This window comes from Botryllus schlosseri, chromosome 9 (genome assembly GCF_051294905.1).
Source record: "Botryllus schlosseri isolate E-star chromosome 9, Bs_hap1, whole genome shotgun sequence".
NCBI classification, from domain to species: domain Eukaryota; kingdom Metazoa; phylum Chordata; class Ascidiacea; order Stolidobranchia; family Styelidae; genus Botryllus; species Botryllus schlosseri.
The window spans coordinates 17584032-17598345 of NC_137244.1; the positions used below are offsets into that span (position 1 = coordinate 17584032).

The window sequence follows — 14314 nt, forward strand, 5'->3', positions numbered from 1 at the left end:
TAGTATGGGGAAATGCCTGTACAACATTTTTGTGCAGAATTCGAACCCTGCAAAACCGTGCGATACGGCTGATCTCATCTGTACCTTTACGTACCAATTTATCGCCTTACTACCGTAAGCATCGAATTTTGCGAGTTGATGAACTGTATCGCTTCGAAGTATCAAAAGTTGTTCACAAATATTTTTCCAATAGTCTCCCTCCTGTGTTTGATGACTTTTTCATACCTGCTAAACATGTCCATTCCCATTACACGAGATCTTCGTCTAAAGGAAACGTCTACTTACCCCAACCCAATAGCAACCTAACTAAGAGATCTATCGACTACTCGGGACCTATCATCTGGAATGCATTACCATCACATATCCGTGAATTGCCTTATAATAGATTCAAAAAAGCCCTACTTGATCGCCTCTTGTCGTTACACTAACACTGTTGCCCTACCTCGCCCAGACATTGCTTCATTGATCATTTGCTACCATTGTTTAATTTTTTTTTATATTTTCCTTTCCTGACTAAACATTTTTTCACAGCCAGACTGTTCTGAGTCAAGTGTACCTGTTTGATGCTGGTGTGATCAGACTAGATGACCTTCACGGTCTTATCGATCATTCCTATCTAATACCGAATACTGTGCACGCATATTTTCTGTACCACCATCACTGCCGTTTGTTATGTATTTTGGTTCGATGAAAATAAAGACTCTCTCTCTCTCTCTCTCATATCAGAATGAGTAACATCGATCAAATAACAGAATGGCCTAAAACACTGAAATTACAATAGCGGTATGTAATCAAATAGCAAAGTTGAATTTTGGCTTAGCATCCCAATTTTATATTATGCGGCCCGCAAATGGATTCAAATGTTGAATGCGACCCGCGAGCTGGAGCTGGAGCTGGAGCTGGAGCTGGTTTGCCCACCCCTCTGTCATAAACATAGCTACCCTTATCTATTGCGACGTAACGATTTTATTATCCACGCGTGGTCGGTAGAGAATAGAGATTCGATCTTCGCTACGGTGATATGATTGAATTGAACAGTATATTTAATATACTATAACCAATTAGTTTTGAAATGAACCAGAATATTTTCGGCTGACACTCGTCAGGGGTAATCGTCAGCAACTAGTAGAGAATCGGAAAGAGCATTGTATATCAACAATCATATGTTTTAAACATGTTTGTTTAAATCGATTTTTGTTTTAAATACAACTGCTAACCGCGAAGACTTGTATATTTTATACTCTTCAAATTAATTATTACATTGTTACAACTCAGCGGTTGTTGATATAAGTTGTATAGATGTAAACTATCTGTTTCCTATTAGTAATGTCGGTTCGCTTGTGGATTGCTGGCAAGAGTATGTTGCATTACGAGAAGAAATAATCGTTATGGCAGAAGTTTGTGATCATTTTGTCTCATTCTCCGATAATTTGTGGCTGGAACGAAAATTGGTAGGCAGGGCTGATGCGCACATTGACTCGAGTAATCGTATCTGACTCGACTACTAATTCTAATGATTCGAGTCGAGTAGTGAGAGATGATTTTTCGAGTATTGAAAATATACGCTCCTATAATTGCCACCAAGAGTTATCAACGAGAAATATAGTTTCGATACTGGATTTTTCCGCGTACAGGAGCCTTGAAACCTCGACTGATCGTACCGAACACTACGAAAAATGTAGTACAAAGCTACGCAAATTAGCAGAATGACATATACGTCAACTCGTGGTCATCCCACAATATTGTCACAAAGTGCAATAAAAGAGGTGTAGTCGAAAAATACCGAACTATATTAAATGTGATGTATAGCTGGCATTATATTTTTTATGGTCGCAGAAAAGACGCATATTTGAAATTTCCACGACATTTATGGTGTGATGACGTCATAATGAATTTAGTCGAGTACTACGCGATTCAGAATCGAATATCACGCAGGTACTCGGTTTTGCCCGCCCCTATACATACAATACTAGTAGTGTGGGTGGGAGCGTGCGACAAATCGTCAGCGATGAAGCTGTGCAATCGATATATTGTGACGCCGCAATAAGGAAATGAGGTCATAAGTTTTAAATATTTGTTTGTTCACTTATGTATGAGTAAGGCGATTTTTTTTTACCTAATAAACGAAAAATTTTGACCAAAAACATCAACATTTTACATTTTATTTACCTTAAAAGACTTAATTTTTACAAAATTTTGCCCGCATGTATATGTAAATTAGTTGTTTTCGCGCATTATGTTCGAATTGTAATACTTATTTTCATTTCTGGTTGGAACTGTCTGTCCTTGCGAAGTAGTTTGGCATGAGAAAACATTTTGGACCTAAAAACTGACAAATGTTTACATGAAGAAACATCATTTTAACGAAACCTAGACCTATTAAGAATTCCAGTAGTTACATCACGCGTTATGGTAGAAATATTTAAAATTTGTTGAATTACAACGAAAGATAATTTCCTGCATTCTCGGGTAGAAACTGTTGTAACGTGCCAAGAATGGAGAAAGAACGTTAAATGGAAGCAATTGCTGGCTGGCAACACTGAATAAATGCGTACACTGCTGGTGCCACACCGTGTTGCTTCATTCTGACAGTGTTTTCTACTCAGTACTTCTCAACCTTTTTCAGTTCGAGACCCAATTTTCATCCCAATTTCATTGCGCGACCCACCAGACGCCCTTTCGCGATTAACGTTTAAACCACTGCTCGTGGGCGCCAGTTTTAATGTTTTCAAACAATTCTCCAAACAATAAACCGTAATTTATGTTAATTCATGAAATAATTTTAGTTAGGGGGGTTGGGTAGCCTGCTGTTGTTTGTGCTATTCATGGTGTTTGTCGACTGCAATGGTCCGATTTTCATTACTTTGATGCCGGAGCTGCTGACTTGAAGCACGGCCCACTTCTAGGCTTCCTAAGACACCGCTCACGCGAATAAGATGGCGAGGAGGATCCTAGACAAACCTCCAACATTTGAGTAGGAATTCTGGAGTCGACCTCGGTCGGACTCGAACCCGCAACCCATTGTTGTTGCAGCTGTGGACCATACCACTACGCTATCTCGCCATAGTTAAGTTCCTGCATGTAACAGATGATTAGAGACGTGAAATCTAGGCTCCTCGCCTTCAGACCTGCTTAAGGGGTGTTTCAAAATAGTCTAAAAGTGAACCGTGCTACAAGTCGGCAGATGCGCAATGATAATAAAGAATATCGGCCTGGTGTAAATGACCATTGTAGTAGAAAGCACCACGAATACCACAAACAACAACAGACGAGAAATCGCGTATCCAATCAGCAATTCGTCTACCTCGAACACAAAGGGGTTATGAGGAGCTTGCGATGCGGCAATTGTTTGCTGATTATAACGGCATATCGAGCTAGATTGCTGCATTTCGCGATCAACGTTCGCAAAGACTTCGGAGTAAAGAATGAATTTAATATATAGTGTTTAGAATATTTAGAAAATTGAATACGAACGTGTAACATTTAAAACGTTTTCTCGGCCCACCTGAAATAGCACTAATGGGTCGCGGCCCACCGGTCGAGAAGCACTGCTACATCACAATTTTTCATCTTGCGTTTCAGTTAGGATATTGCAGTACGTTGAGCTTAACACAATGTCAACCTATTTGTTTCATTTGACCGTTAATGATTCACAATGAGCAGACATTATAAAATGCAGAATGATAAGTTCACCGACAGTGCAAACAGGTACGATACAAACGAAATGCAGGTTGCAAAATTTTTTGACTTTGCAAACAATTTTGACAAATGTTTGACCTAACGCTACAATTTTGACAAAATTTTGACTTTTTTGACATGTCAAAAAAAAAAATCGCCCTAATTTTAAGTTATGTTGCAACCTCATCTCAATCATTATGATCGTCATATTATAGAGCAATGGTTCTTAACCCTTTCTAATGCCGAGTTTCAAAAGTGCCGTAATCTATTACATGGATGCAGTAATCGCCCGATGTCGCATTTGATGCTTTATTAACATTAGTAACGAGAATGAATTCAGTAACTTTGAATTTCTGGCGGCTAGCTGTTGCAACATCCCTTTCCAAAGCCTATGTTGCAGCAGTTAGGTTTTGACGCACGCAGTCATTCGTGATGACGTATGCCTATGAGCCTCATTCATGAGTTTTGGCACACGACTCGGATAGCGTAGCGTAGTGGTATGATCCACAGGTTCGAGTCCGACTGAGGTCGATTCCAGAATTTCTGCTTAAGCGTTGGATGTTTATAGGCTCCTCCTCGCATTCTGATCCACGTAAACGCCCTAAACGGTATATTCAAAAGCCTAGAAGTGGGCCGTGCTACAAGTCGGCAGTTACGGAATCATAATAACGAACATCGACACGGTGTAAATGGTCGAAAAACACCACGGATCCCACAAACATCAAACTGCTCGAATTATGTCATATGACATGGTTAGGTACTAATGTCGAGTAGACCTACTGTTATTCAGTATCTGGACCTAAAATCAAAAATCCTGGCTTCTTCTCTGATTTTGTGGTCGCTGCATCGAATGCACTCAAAACTCGTTGGTTTCAGCTATGCGAGGACGACTATATGGTTATAAGAATTAACCAAATCAGTGATAATGACACGGACACATGGTACTTGTTTCTTGTTTTATTCACCATCAGAAAATCATTTGAAATAGAAAAGTTAATTCGCAAACCATGAGCATATTAATAAATATATTTAGATTCCGAAATACGGAGCTAAAATGTGCGATCTATAACTGCCTTGACATTTTGGGAACGAAGTTAATATAACTCACACACAATTTAATCACAACTCCGAACTAATGCCGGAGTTGAATGAATGGGAATGAGCCTGTCAGGTACCTGAGACAATTGGAAAAGATAATAGTTGCATAGTTATATGTCGCTCTGGGATTTTAAGATCACCGTCCGGGCATTATAAGTGCGAGATCTCGCGAAGAATGCATATCCCGCACGCTACAGCAGTGCATTAAAATTGAACTTTGGAAACAAAATAATAATAGAATAGTAGATGACAGTGCTTGACGTTTGACAGCCATCGTGAGTCAGTCGTTTTCAGTCTGTTTGCTTGTATCCGAGCGTCCTGCAACGCCGTAATGCTCTAATATTCCGACTTTTGAAAGTCAAAACTTGCAGTTTCCATTCGAATAAGATATCGTACAAGTCAGAGACAGCGTCAATACCCAACGATAAATGAGCTCGTCCTTGATCGACAAACCAGTTCACCGTTTTCCCGAATATATTGTTCCATGCGACATCCAAAACGTTCTCCTCGCCAAATCAAGTATGCAGTCCTGTACACATGAGACATATATTTATTAATTTTGGCTAGTCCAATAGTAAGCACTGTATTATGCGTAATACCTTCAGTGCTATGCACTGTTTCTGATGAGCGGAGCAGTCATTGTTATGATGAAACCAAATGTACATGAAATAATAGTGTATGATTGTCTGCCTGTTGACAGGCACAAAGTCACGTTTGGGCGCATATCCTGGCATCACCTGCAAAAAGTTGCTTATGCTAAATATCCAGCGGATGACGTCATACGAATGGTGCCGAATATTTGGAGCATGATAATTCTAATGAGAAAAGAGTCTACGCCAGTGGTTCTCGAACGGGGGTCCGCAAAGCCTCTAAATTAGCAAAATGGTTGATAACCGAATTTTGATTTTTTATATTAGCGGAATCACGAGGCAGTTTGTGCTTCATTACGGCTAAAACTTCGTGATTCAGATCAACAGAATGGCCGTCTCAGATAAAATATTTTACTGTGAAAACTCATTTTAATTGCCGATAGCCCACAGATACGAACATATTGATGTATAGAAATGTTTTGTTGGGAGCAATGTTCCCTCTAATTTTTTACGAGTCCGCGCACACTCATCAACTCACTGCGCAGACCCTTGGACAACAGTGCGTAACTAGTTTAAAAAAAGGTCAGCACTTCGGATTTTTGTGCGCAACGTAGATGTTTTGTGCGCAGAGACCGTGTCAGCACTGCGCATTTGCGCACGTGCGCATCTTAGAAGGAGCATTGGTTGGGGGTTGTGGAAAAAAGATAAGTTAGAGAAGTAAGATCGAGCAGGGTGACAGGTGACTTCGAAATTTAAAAAAAAAATCCATTTTCACCTGTGATATACATAACCGCTTTTTCAAGACACAACCTCGTACTAAAGAAATGCAGCTGCAGAATTCGCTTTGAAATAACATAAGTCTACTCAATTTCTACATAAATAGTATGATGTTATTATTATCAAGAAAATTCATTTTGTTGCTGTTTATAACTGAGCCTATACAGTTATATTAGCACAAGATGACGGTTGCATGATAACAGGGCTAAATTTGAAAAAAGACGCGGGGGTCCGCGGGGGTCCGTGAGGGTCCACAAGGGGTCCGCGGGGACAAAAAGGTTGAGAACCACTGGTCTACGCTTAAATCGTAGCGTTAATACACTGGATATACCCTGCATGGTGCCAAATCAGATATGTGTTTGTTAGGAGAATTCTCACATTAACTGAGTAAAGCATTATAAACAGGTCTCTAAATTTACTTGGCCTAATCCACTTGACCACGCCATCATTACATATTTTTTATCAGTTGCCTGTAATATGCGTTTGAACGTATATTCCTCGTTGCGAAATGTGAGGAATGGAATGTCAGTTTCTGTCTTACGACCCTCCTTTGTGACCAAAATATTATCCCATACACCACTGAATTCGTATAATCGCCATTCATGATTTTTGAGCCTCTGCATTTACTTATCGCGCCGAAATCTTATGTCCTGCAAACTCATTTTGTACGCCATTATTGGCCGCGTTGCATATCTCGATTTAGCAATCTTTGACCGTGGTGTGAAAGACGAACAGGTGACAAGCACCTAATTTATTGTTTAATAAACAACAACTTGACCGCGCGACGTGGCGCACTTTAAACAGCTTTGGACATAAGTGATTTCAACCAACTTAATTTAATGAATATATCCTGCAGGACTGTAACTTTATCATTACAAATATTTATCGCTATTATTACATATTCACGATTATGATGAAGTCGTGCTAACGAAAGTATGGCACCTCGGTTTCAGAACACGTCTCAAAAGCTCATTTGTCTGAAATATACTGCTCCAAAGTTCTTCATCATTCAGGGGTGGGGGCAGTGGTTACATTCGTGCCATAGGCATGCCCTACCCAGCATGAAAATGTGGGATGGGCGAAATATTTTCAACTACTATGTATTGTAACTTATCCAATGCGGCGTAGTGAATAAAGATTACGTCATTATGACCTCACTGCATGAGCACGTCGATCATGCTCGACATGTGTCAGTTTACCAGCTAGCGAAGAATCATACCGCGTAAGCAAGCGTTGCAGTAACAATAACTGATTAGGAAATCACTTAGAAATTCCTACCTTGTTCGATACACATTTCGCTAGCTGAAAATTGATGATGTTATCCCGTAGGCCATACTTTTCCAAAGTTCTTTCGAACTCTGACTCCGTGCTTAATAATCGTGCTGCGCAGCCACCATGTATACTACGAGAAAACTTGCCCGTACCTATAGAGTTCAAGTCTCTCTTCTTTCGACATACCCCATGTAAATGACAGCCTAAAATAAAAATGAACAAGAATTAAATTCAGGTAGTCGATAGTGCAGAGCGGGTCATAATATTCATAATCTGCGGTTATATTATTTTCATTCACTCAAGGCACACAATGAATACGCCATAATCGGCATAATTGCTGGTTCTATTATATTTTATCTATTTTATCAGGGATATCTAGAACTCTAGAGAACTAGAGTTCTAGATATCCCTGATTCTACATACAATACCAATGTTACCTGACCTTCCATTCGTCCATTCTTGACTTCGTTCAAATTAGTGCTTGATGGGCAAATGGCCGCGTAATTACTGATAATTTGGTAAAAAGCCATACTACCGAAATCCAATTATTAAAATCCGCTAGATCTGCATTAATTATGCTAGTGTTTTCGGTGTAGGCGCTAGAAGACATCAACATGCGCAAGATCTAGCGGAAAGCGTTAAGTTGGCAACACTAATTCGACCACCCCTGACCTAAGCTATATATATGCTTCCGGAAGAGGGGAATCCTAAACCACGAATCACACTAATAAACAGGGTGCGACATTTTTATTTCCCTGTAACTCCGTAGTTTCTGTCGGCCACTGTCAGTATAGTGTTAACGGGTTCAAGGTACGATGTTGGTATGAACATCGTATGACAGGGGTGTCATCCGGCCCGCGAAGAAATGCTAAGTAAGTGAACAAAGGCCTGTATTAGCCAGCACATTTCTATCAAATATGACATTTCTATTATGAAATTCTTCTAGGTAAATAATACTGCAAGAGTCAAGTGTCGAATATTCAATTGTTTATATGCCACAACACAACTTTCCGAAGGCAATGCGCGCTGCGTCTTAGCTCTGGTAAACCATTACTAGGAAATCAGTTGTGATATCTTCAACGACACGTTAAAAAGTACACATGTACAAGTATTCAAAGAGGCGAAAAAGTCAATGCTGAATCGACGTATGTAATGTGACGTATGGGTATGTCCTCGAAGAATATAATGCAAATATCTGTAGTTGAATGGCTGTATAACTATCCTTCATGGGACACGTGGCCTATTCGCAGGCCCTTGATTGCAGTGAGAAAAAAAAACATTCTTTGTATTGTCCACTTTCCTTGGTGTGGCGAGTTGGTTCGTTGGATGGATTAATAACTATTTGAAATGCCGTGACTGAAAATCGTTTCCGTACAAACCCGAATGGTGATTTAATAATAATGATCCAAGCTCGAAGAGACCGCATTTACTATTAAATCTCTTATATTCTTCATCATATATCGCATATGTAGGACCGACGCCACATCAGGATTATAAATATGCCAACTTCTATAGTAGTGACTCGCAGGTGGAGCCAATGTTTTAGCGGTTTACAACTGTATTTAATCGGCCAATTATTTTATATTTGCCAATACCATTGTTTGCAAATAAAATTGTTGCTAGAATAGAGCTCTTATGACCCGTAATATAGTATATCTTATGTGTATAGGATTGAAAATGAAGCATCCAACTGACTAACAAAAGTAACATTTGGAGGCAACAGCCTGGAATATTTGATTGACCCGGCCAACAAGCGATCAAACTAGGGTTGCATTTAAAACAAATGCCTTTAAAAAAATGGTGTTTTTTTTAAAGTTGGATAGTTATGCCATAATTGTGTAAATACTTTCCAAAAAACATGCTGTATGAGTCTACGGAAGATTACCACCCGATATAGCTCACTTATACGAAATGGGATGGTTGGAACCCTCAGAATAGTTGAGTCAACATCTCGTCAAAGGAGCTACATTTACCCTATATTTTCAATTGTCAATGCCAATCCACTATGACGTCACAATTGAATGTTCGTGACGTCATGGCTTTAAAAAATAAGATAAAAATCATGTTTTGAACAGGTTTGTTTTAAATTGATTTTTGTTTCAAATGCAACCCTAGATCAAACGGTTTGAATTCGGCCCGCGCGACCCAAAGTGAGTTCGACACCCCTGCAGTATGATATTCTTGTCGTCCTGTGTACCGGTACGATACGATATTGATCTCATACTGTGGGCATTGAAAAATCGGATATATAAATTACGATAAACTGAAAGTTACTGTGCCTACTAAACACACTTCCAATCTTGCGTGATTTATTGTCAAATTTCCCTCAATTTATAGCAATTAGTGAATGGGTGACGTGGCGGAACAGTATAATATGCTATATTCAATCCGGTATACAACACAAATTCTAATACCACGTATTTTTCGCCACCTGCATTTCAACGAGTTAAGTATAGGTCATGACATCATTTCTAGTATAATGTAATATTGGTTATTCCGTGGCTCTTACGCATAGACTTAATGGGTATCTGTATACCGGATGCGTTTTTAGATCAAAGATTCAATTCTATTTGCGAGCTTTCGCGAAAAGATTATTATCCTGCGCTTGTGACTCCATAACTCTACTTGGTAATGTCAATGACTAAGCAGATATTATATTGAATCTGATCTCCACCATACGGTAGGCCTAATATTTATGAATGCCTAACTGAACTAAACCAAAATTGTTGTGATCGTAGGAATGGTCTCAACATCATGTATCCAAACTGCAAGAATCAATTATAAATCTCTCAATTCATACATAAGGCAGGCTCATGACTCAAAAGATATCCGTTCGAAGTGAATAACGAAAACATCATATAGGCTACGTATACCAGTTGCATATTGGCCAAACAATGTATGGGACAGTATAACTGCAAGTGGAATACTCGGTACTGTAAAACCGAGGTATCGGCTTTATTCGCCCATATAGCCTTGGCCAATTACCCGATAATTGAATCCGCCTCTCATTAATCGAGTATAATTAGTTTTATACCAGATCACAACAAAGTTTCACATTTGTGAGGTTTTTTCCTATGCTGTAACGATATCGACATGTATATTCATTAAATATCGGCGATATCACATTTATCCCGTATTGATATAGACTGCTTCTCTCCTTATATTTCATGATGTGCCATAATGTTTAGTGAATCACTAACTAAAAGCGCCTTTCTTAATATCATAGGCAAGCAAAGGACTCCAGCACAGAACGATTAGTCTCTATACCAACATCAGATTTCGTATATAATGGGTGATGAAGCTGATATTTTATGAAATTTCAGAAAGTATGGTAATACAATGTAAAGAAGTTAATAGTTAAATAACTGTTTTAGTGATTGTGTGACCATATCATTACCATATTCTCACCTTGGCAGACAGTAAATGCCATCAACGTAACGAGAATTCTCAAAGTCATCCCCATCCTATACTGCTCTTGCGAATTGCGGAAATAAATAAACCTGTGTTTTTGATCCGGACAATGCGTCGTTCCACAGTAAGTAACTATACGCCTGGGTTTTGGAAGCAATATATTTCCTTGGCTGCTATGCCGTCATCAGTCGGTGAATAATGAATTAAAGAAGTATAATGAGTCACTCTTCGCGTCATCTGGCAGATTCTCGTTCAGTCATTTTTTTGAATTCGGGAAAATATCAAACGATTTCCCGTCCCAAACGTTTCGATACCGTCATTTTTCCTGTATAGTATAGGTTGCCGGTTATTGTAGGATATAGTATAGCGTGAGTAAATAAATAATAAATATAGATATCTAAATTCGGTTATGATATCTTGACCTTGGAATGTCTGGACACTATTTTCAGGTTAATCGGAATTTATGTAATCGACCAATCAATCTATAGCTGATCTGCTCAGTTGCAACGTGTAATGCTGCGACGGCGTGACATATGGTTATATCACAAAACCCGGTTTCACAGTGAATTAAGTCCAATTGCATGGCATGAATATTTTTGACATTTCGGGAACCAGATGCCACAACTACCAAAAGTAACACTTTGAAAACGTCAAAAATAAGACTATTTGAAAATATAGATTTTTAAGAAAGTTTTTGATAAAAATATCAACAAGAATGCGTACCATAAGTACATGCATTCAGTCCTTTCTTAGATTTTAATTTGCCGGGTAAGTATTTTTTCATATTTTATTGAATATTAAAACCACTCATGATTCTATCCATTGGTAGTGAACCAAAGGTGTTAGCAACCATTTTGAATGGTTGTTATAAGTGGTATTATGATCTGTATGAATGCAAGTAATCTTGCTTACATATCGTATCGACTGTTGAGATTATAGATGTTGCAGAAGCAGTCGGTTTTGTATTGGGGGAATTCGCTCTTCAACGCCGCTGTCGATTCGGTATGTTTGATGTCGAAGAGTGGATACTGCACGTTTCGTGACACTCGTTTGATAGGAAAGGCCAAACTAAAGCGTTTTGCGTGGTTAATTCGGGTATATAAATATGAATTCATGGCGTTGCCAAAACTGCATAAGGTAAAATCTGTAAAATGCCAAAAATAAGCTATTTATTGTTACGCTTACTACGATTGCTGCTTATCCACTGTCAAATTTGCCGCAATCGCAGTCTACAGTCGCTCAGTGCATCTGCCGATGTATAAACTCCATAAGCCGTTCTCGGCCTTACCTCAGCTATTATTAGAATTGCGCGGCATATAAAGTTGCGTCAAGCATCTGTAGTACTAAATAGTCGTGACTGAGGTGAATCGTTGCGATATAATTTTCAACCTGAGCATTTAACAAATATAGGCTACGTGGTATTACGTAAAAAGATGTCTGATTCGAAATCGAACATACCATATCATCAGCACTGACTTCCTCCGGCAGTCAGACATCCCTGTTAAGTTGAGATAAAATTTGTATTATTTTTGTGCGGTATGATCATAACGGGAAGCCCGTACAAAAACAGACAAATTATCAGTATTAACGAGAGATACAAGGTGTCAAAGATAGGCAATATCTATTTTTGGCTGCATTGCATATATTTTCGCTCTCAAACTGCGCTTCAGATCAGGGCTTATATGACGTCACAAACGCCACTCGTTACGAACATACTGCGTGATCGGCGATTCAAGACTGCCAGAAGCGCATTGCACCTATAAGCTGACATGGTACGAGGGGAATATGTAAAACTACGATATTATTTGTTGAAATTTATGAATAAGTTAAGACTGCATGTCTCTTCGTCTTGCGATTACCTACAACGGTAACTTTCGACGTAGCGAAAACCCACTTTTCCGTCAATATGAATATTAAATATGTTTCAAGATAGTGCATAATCGCACCGATTTTCGATTTTGCGAATTCTGTATCAAAAAAAGAATTTCTCACCGGGTACTGAAACTTAATATGCGATATTCGATACGAAGAATATTCATACGAAACCGTGATACCGGCATCGGTGAATTTCGGTTGTAAGTGAACTAGGCGCTATACTTCTTTATTCGGCATTTGTATAGACGGCGGGGAGTTTACAGCCTGATGCGTTTATTCGGCTAGTCTTCCAATGTGATTGGTGTGAATTTTCTGGGAATCAACCTATGCTGTCAAATTTAATTTCTGGATTGTATATAGGGAACGTAGCATTTTGTTGGTAGCAAATATGTGTATACTGTATGTAAAAAATTCACACGCGAATATATGACACCGCGTATCTACGGTAGGGCATAATTGTATGGGGGAATGCTTGTACTTCACATTGCTCTAAAATTCGTACCCTGCAAAACCGAGCCATGCGTTTGTGTGTGTAAGTTAGTTTTCTTTTGTTTTTATTGAACGATTTTGGCGCTTATCGCTGATACGGTCATTTGCGTCCGATCATGAATATTGTAATGTTCGTATGTCTTTACTTTCGGTACGCTTTGCGGACGACCTCCAATCACGAATTCATTCACATCTTCCACTCTCTCTCCCACGCGTCCTCATCAGAGTCTGTTGCAGCCAATTTTGTAAGCTCGACTTAACTTGATTCATCTGGACTTTTCGCACGACACCGCATATACAGTGAGGTCAGCGATGAGGAGCCCAGATAAACCTCCAACACATAAAAGTAGGCCCGAACCGGGGATTCGAACAACTGCCATTGGTGTCGTGACGCTGGTGCTTAACCAACTGTGCTACTCGCAGAGTTTTTAAGTAAATGTATGCAGTATCTAAAATTAGTTTCTCTATGTTGTCATGAATTCATACACTGCTATATTACGAACAGGTGTTGGAATTCACAAAATCCAAAACTTTGTAATATCGATACAATGTATTCATTTGTCGGTTTGTACGCAGTAAGCCGTTGCGCCGAGATGAGTATAGGCGACTGGGCTGGTACGAATTAACTGCATATATTCCGTCATTACAGCTCGCTTGAATAATTGCTAAAGCGTATATGCAAATGTTTTTCACGCACACCTCCCATACCGTACAATTGCACCCGGATTCACTTTCTAAATTCGCGATCAGAACATCCGCCATCTGCATATAAGGATATTATGAAGTCAATAAAATTGTGATTAGTCACGACGCCTCATAAAGAAACCGCCGGCGTGTTCAAAAGTCGGGAAATTTAAGCCAGTGCGGAAGAAACTTTAGCCTTGTCACAGCAATGTGTGCTCTGCATCATTCGGATATCATATGTATCCATTAATACAGGATGTATAGAAGTTTTGATAGAAGTTTCACTCGCGGTTTGAGTAGCGACTGATTAGATCCATATGATTTATGAACAAGATTTGTCACTCCGGATTGAAAACCCTTGCTTCATGCGGCCTTTGCTGGATCTATGAAGGCATGGCATCGTAGGCCACATGGTACATATATCCGAAAATGGCATGGAT

At 39.2% G+C, this 14314-nt stretch overlaps 1 protein-coding gene across 1 annotated transcript; it reads right to left on the bottom strand.

Moving 5' to 3' along the window:
* Positions 1-4617: 4617 nt before the first annotated feature.
* On the bottom strand, positions 4618-11028 carry LOC145447300 (uncharacterized). The gene is made up of 4 exons (XM_080325735.1): positions 10824-11028; positions 7422-7618; positions 5376-5513; positions 4618-5305 (listed from the first exon to the last, which is right to left on the bottom strand). Exons 1-4 carry the CDS (start codon positions 10876-10878, stop codon positions 5234-5236), a joined length of 462 nt encoding a protein of 153 aa, XP_080181861.1. The 5' UTR covers positions 10879-11028; the 3' UTR covers positions 4618-5233.
* Between the last annotated feature and the right edge of the window lie 3286 nt (positions 11029-14314).